Below are 6182 nucleotides of genomic sequence, written 5' to 3'. Positions count from 1 at the left end.
GGAGTTGTGATTTTCATCGATGACGTCATGGTTTATGGAGCCAATAAAACGGAACATGACATGCGTCTGGCAAAAGTTCGCCAGCGGTTGCAGGATAAAAACGTTGCGCTCAATGAAGGTAAATGTGTTTATGGCGTCACAGAAATGAAATTTCTGGGACATATTCTGTCCGTGGATGGAATTAAGCCAGATATGGACAAACTTGAATCGATCCGCAATTTTCGGGAACCAAAGTCAGGGGAGGAGGTCAGAAGTTTTCTTGGCTTAGTAAACTATTTAAGCAAATTTATCCCTGATTTGGCAACACTGACGGATCCTCTCCGACAGTTAACGAAACAGAAGCAAACTTTTATTTGGGGACCATCGCAACAGGCAGCTTTCAGTAAGTTGAAAACCCTTTTAGCTAGCCCGACTACACTAGGATACTTTGATGTCGATGATCGAACACAGCTTGTAGCAGATGCAAGTCCTGTAGGGTTGGGCGCAGTCCTCATGCAGGTCAATAGCCAAGGGGCTAGAATTATAGCTTATGCAAGAAAGAGTTTATCAGACGTAGAACGTCGGTATGCACAAATTGAAAAAGAAGCGCTAGCCCTGGTATGGGCCGTAGAGCGCTTCCATTTTTATCTGTACGGTCGCTCATTTGAATTGATAACAGACCACAAACCATTAGAAGCAATATTTAGCCCTAAATCGAAACCATGTGCACGCATTGAGAGGTGGGTTGTTCGATTGCAAGCGTATAAGGCGAAAGTAATTTATAGACCCGGGAAAACAAACATCGCCGATCCGCTTTCTCGATTGGCAATCACAGACAGTTTTACAGGTAGGACTTTTGATGAGTGCGCAGAATTCTATGTAAATTGGGTAGCTTCGAACGCTAAGCCAGTCGCAATAAAAATGACCGAAATTAAAGAGGCTTCAGAGTATGACATCTCGATCAAATCAGTAAGAGACGGTTTGGAACATGATATATGGTCAGAAGAATCAAAACCTTTTAAACTCTTTGCTACAGAACTGTGTTTTTCTGGTCCAATATTATTGCGAGGTACCCGAATGATTATACCAGCACCGTTGCGAACGAAAGTCCTAGAACTTGCCCATGAAGGCCACCCGGGAATGACAATAATGAAACAAAGACTACGGGCGAAAGTTTGGTGGCCAAAGCTGGATACAGATGTTGAACGTTATGTTAGAAACTGTAGAGGCTGCATGCTGGTTGCTGCTCCCTCTGCTCCAGAACCTATGACGCGCAGGGAATTACCATCGGGCCCATGGGAGCACGTAGCTATCGACTATCTTGGGCCTCTACCGTCAGGTCATTATCTCTTTGTCGTAGTCGACTATTTCAGTCGATACATTGAGATAGAAGTAATGACCAAAACAGATTCCAGTGAAACTATCAAACGATTAGATTCTACATTTGCGCGTTTTGGTCTGCCTTTGTCAATCACCGCAGATAACGGCCCACAATTTGCTAGCACAGAGTTTAAAGAATTTTGCGATACGAACAACATTAAGTTGATTAACACGACACCTTACTGGCCGCAACAAAATGGCGAGGTTGAGCGGCAGAATAGATCTATTCTCAAACGATTGATCATTAGTCAAACGTCGAATGGTGATTGGATGAATGAACTGAACAAATACTTAATGATGTATCGTTCGTCTCCACATTCTACTACTAAGAAGACTCCATCTGAAATGCTGATGGGTTACAATATACGTGATCGACTCCCAACCATTTTTCAACCCAAGGATGTTGACGAAGAAACGTCCGATAGGGACAAAAGCATGAAAGATAAGGGTAAGTTATACGCAGATAAACGTCGAAATGCCAAACCTATCTGTATCGCTGAGGGCGATAGTGTACTAATGAGAAAAATGACAAAGACAAATAAGCTAGCACCAAATTTCGATCCTCAACCTTTTAAAGTATTAAAAAGGAAAGGTGGAGATGTCATAATAGCATCAGAGGCAGGTGTGAAATACCGGAGACATGTGTCGCATTTGCAGAAAATTCCGAACGATAACGATACCGACTCACTAAACCCGGAAGCCGAGGCAGAACCACCAAAGCCTGGTAGGTCAGATGATCTTCGAAGCAGTTTACCACCCAGAAATGAGAACAGCCGCAGCACGCCAAATGAATCAGGAACCAAGCGAACCGTAAAGCAGCCAGCTTATATGAAGAACTACGTACAAGCTATTCGATTTGAATTTTGAATTGTAACTGAATGAAAAATGTATTCGATGGTACAATAATTCATTTCTGGAAAAAACATTAATATGAAAAGAAAGTGAATGTAGTATTGCAACCAATAAACCTTACACACCTTCTCTTATAGTATCCTTACATTGATTCGTCATACCTTATAACATGCATTGCATTGAACAGACCTACAGATACACACTACAATAAAGCCGGAGTGAACAAGACTATATAGAATAAAGAGGCATTCGTGTACAAGCGGCTAACTGGACTGCACGTGTTTTTATTCGAGTCTCCCCACCGACCTCCACGATACTACAGTACCGTATAGGAGGATATGAAGTTAGCTTATATCAAAATCATCATCTTCTGGATCAGTGTTACTTTCCCTAAGGACTCTGTTGGTTTGGCTCTGTCTTTTGACGTTAGCTTGAGATGTTGGGGAGACGTACATAGTGCGCTTTCTACTTATACTTCGGTGTATTCCTGTACGAGTTTGTTTGGGAGATGACTGGTGAGATGATGAGCCTTGATCGGATGTTCTCCTGGACTGATTTTTTCCGGAGTCTACGCGTGATAACCTAGGTTTTGGGGTAACGAAGTGGTCAAGATTTATCACAGATGATCCTCCAGATAGAGATTCCTGTGTAAGAGGTATACTCTCATGGCGTTTTTTCAAAGATTCGAGTTCCTTTTTCACCGAGAGATAATCTGACATCTGTTCCCGTATCTTTTTGAGCTCGTCACGTAGAAGCTGGATTTCTCGGTCTTTATCCAAACTCTGGTCCAAACGTTGCTGTAGCTTACTGGCGTATGAAGGTTTTGCAGTAGTTTTTTCTACTTCTGATTTCGCTTCGTTATATGAGAGACCTCTATCTATTCTGAGCCGGATCACCGCTTCTTCCTTGCGGAAAACTGGACAGACCTTACTGACCGGAGAATGGGCGCCAGAGCAGTGATTGCAGAAAGATGGATTTGGACAAGTCTGATGTTCAACGATTTGGTGTTTCTGAGAGCAGTTCATACATACCGCCGAACTGGTGCAACGCTTGCTAGAGTGTCCATAAGCTGCGCAGTTGCGGCATATCAAAACGCTGGGATAATATGGCCGAACATTTACTCTTAACATGCCAAATCGTATGTGTTCCGGACGTTCGGTCCCACGAAAAGTAAGGATGATCAGAGGGGTGTTCGTAGATTTACCATCGGCTAATTTCTTAGTAATCCTCCGGACAGTAGTGACACCTTCAGATTTGAGTTCTTCGAGTAGGTCTGATTCTGCGAGGTTAACTGTATCGTAATCAAAGACAACTCCTTGCACGAAATTCAAAGTTGGGTGATCTAGTACTTCTACCTCTGTTTTGCACTTATCAGTTAGATGAGTCATTTTTAGCGGGGCTTATTCTGCGAGGCGAGTGACGTGAAGTGACTTAGTTTTTTAGAGTCACCGTATTCTAGCAGGCGAATGCCGTGACTTGAATGAACTTTAGGTGACATGAATGAACTTTTTTTTACTGTCATCGTATTCTCAGAGGCGAATGGCGTGACTCAAGTCGGTGCCAAGTGACTTTTCAAGTCGTTACCTATTTCGAAAGTGACTTGGATGAAAAATATAAAAAATCTAAATAAAATTTAAAGTTTTTATTCTAGAAGCCCATTTTAAGTGTATTCAATCACTTAAATGCTTCCATTGATAATCTTGTGTTTAATTTATTGTTTATATGTGATTTTTATAAATCAAATTTTTGAGGCAATTTCAGTTAACACAATTCAGTAAAAAATAACCAGATGTTTCCGAGCTACCTTTGATAAGAATTTCACCGTAACGTTAATATTGAAGTTCACAATTTAAATAAATAGTCCATTAATCATTTTATATAATTTATTTTGCCGACTTTTCACAATTTCATAATATTTTAGGAAATGAAAAACGGTTTCCTGGCAGACACAATCCCACACGTTTTACAACCTTTAAAATGACTCTTTACCACATAACTGGAACCTATTTTCAAATCAGTTTTGTCGTGACAGGATCCGTTTGAAACTGGTCGTTCCGGCGGGCTTATTTTTTTGATGTAGCGCCATCATCCTGAAAATTGCATTCGTTTCGTCCAGAAATGGAATTCTGAACTGCCGTTTGTACACGCAGCGAAAAGTAGTATCATTGAAATTAAAAATACACATCTTTGATTCAAAAACCTTGTGTACATAGAAACAAAATCCAATTTCCTTGATTTGGGTAAATTTTATATTGAACCGAACTATTTTTCGTTTAAAGCAAAGTTCCAAGTTTTAAAATCAAAATATTAAATTTGAATTCAAAGAATTTATTGTTTGACGCAGAATCAATGTAAAAATTCATTGATTTAGATGGTTTTTTTTTGAATCAAAGTATTTTTTCGTCAAATAGTCGACATAGCTTCTGTTTGGCGGAAAAGTTTTTCCAACAACCAGTCAGACCTATTTATTTCAGCGGAATCTTCCTGCCGGGCAACCCCAGACAGCACGGTGAGATCCGGCGTAGGAAAGTTTCGACAGCTATGAAAGGGCAAACGATAGTGGGCTCCAAGGTAGGTCTTTCAAAATCAATTTGATTTTAAATAACAACATAACAAATTTTTTTAGGGCAATCTTTCATCCAACCAATTTGAAGAGGTAACTGTACTGACTATTCCAGTCCTCCGGCTAAGCGGTTGCAATCGGTTCCGATCCGGTCTAAGGAGACACGACGGCTGGCGCCTGAACCCTTTGGTCGAAAGCAACTGTCCACCAACAAATATCGTTCAGTAAGTACTATTTCCATGTTATGTATGGAAACTTTTTTTTAATTGTTAGAATTATTTAGCTTAATGTCGTTTTTTGTGAGCTTTTTAACATTTTTGTCATAATTTGTATTATGTTCTACTCTTTATTTACAGATGAACCGGTTTAAAAATTCAAACAAGGGAAGATCGATTATGTGAAGTGGAGAAAGGTAGAACCAAGGTTGCTGATCTTCGCTCAGAATGGTTTTTCACTCCGATCCTAGTCACCAACGAGTTTACGCCTCAACATAGAAAGTCTGTTTTCTTTAGAAACGACGCTTTTCAGCATCGAACGACGCAAACCTAGTTTGTTTTTCTTCCCCTCTTTAGTGATCCGTTATTTTTTGAGTTACTATCGGTAACCATCAAACAATCATCATTCGCTTCTAATGAAAACATTGCGCGTAGACGGCGTCGAATTCTTCGACATCTACTCGACTCGCTGACGATCATGCTTCGCTCCATGAAGGAAAACGAGTTAATTCTTGGAACGCAAGAGATGCCCAATAGCCAAATTTATGCCAAAATTGCCTTATTTTCCTCTCAAGCTGTGTTAATTATTTTATTAAATGTCGGTCTTAGTCTTTATCCCAGGAATTGATCCCTAGTAGCATTCTCCCTTAAAGGTCTGATTGTGGGCATGAATCAACAGCATCGTCATCAACTCGCGCCGAATCAACTCGCAAACGAGTTCATTCAGTAGCAAAGCGAATGATTGCTGGAGTATACAATGACTAAAAATCGGAAGGAGAAAATCAACAAGGAACGCTAGGCAACACAAACAGAACGAAAATTCATAGTACATGGTTCACTAAGACGGCGTTCTTATGTTGCATGTTTTGATTCGTTCGCGAGTCGATGCTTAACAGCGTCGTTACTGTGGTTGCGTCGTAACGATTGAAAATTTTGAAGCAAACGAAGCGATTATCAGTAACCCTGGGTAGAACATCTACTTATAGAGAAAAAAACTTACAGAGAAATAAAATATTTTAAAGCATAATTTGATTTCTTTTTATTTCCAATAGGACGAAAATTAATAAGTAGTACTAGAATTTTTGTGAACAAAAAATAGAATTGAAGAACGATTTTTTTTAAATTGAAATCCAAATGCCGTTGAATTAAAGGAAAATTACATTAATTCAAATGAAAAGGTTTTTGAATCGAAA

General features: G+C 39.8%; 1 protein-coding gene and 1 long non-coding RNA gene across 3 annotated transcripts; one reads left to right on the top strand and one right to left on the bottom strand.

The window, feature by feature from the left end:
- Positions 1–2555: 2555 nt before the first annotated feature.
- LOC129737729 (uncharacterized) lies at positions 2556–3599 on the bottom strand. The gene has a single exon (XM_055728888.1). It carries the CDS (start codon positions 3597–3599, stop codon positions 2556–2558), a length of 1044 nt encoding a protein of 347 aa, XP_055584863.1.
- A 267-nt stretch (positions 3600–3866) lies between these two features.
- Positions 3867–5963, top strand: LOC129752644 (uncharacterized). 2 transcript variants are annotated; one of them, XR_008738895.1, is made up of 4 exons: positions 3867–4451; positions 4686–4782; positions 4838–4998; positions 5131–5963. It is a non-coding gene; the product is annotated as an uncharacterized LOC129752644 (long non-coding RNA). The 2 variants fall into 2 exon arrangements; XR_008738894.1 differs by lacking the exon at positions 3867–4451 and having other exon boundaries at positions 4613–4782.
- Positions 5964–6182: the final 219 nt, after the last annotated feature.

This window comes from Uranotaenia lowii, chromosome 1, assembly GCF_029784155.1.
Source record: "Uranotaenia lowii strain MFRU-FL chromosome 1, ASM2978415v1, whole genome shotgun sequence".
NCBI lineage: Eukaryota > Metazoa > Arthropoda > Insecta > Diptera > Culicidae > Uranotaenia > Uranotaenia lowii.
This window is presented reverse-complemented; position numbering and strand designations above follow the sequence as displayed.

Bases quoted from the DNA above. Each gene is read 5' to 3' on its own strand.
- LOC129737729 (XM_055728888.1), bottom strand. From the start codon at position 3,599: ATGACTCATCTAACTGATAAGTGCAAAACAGAGGTAGAAGTACTAGAT.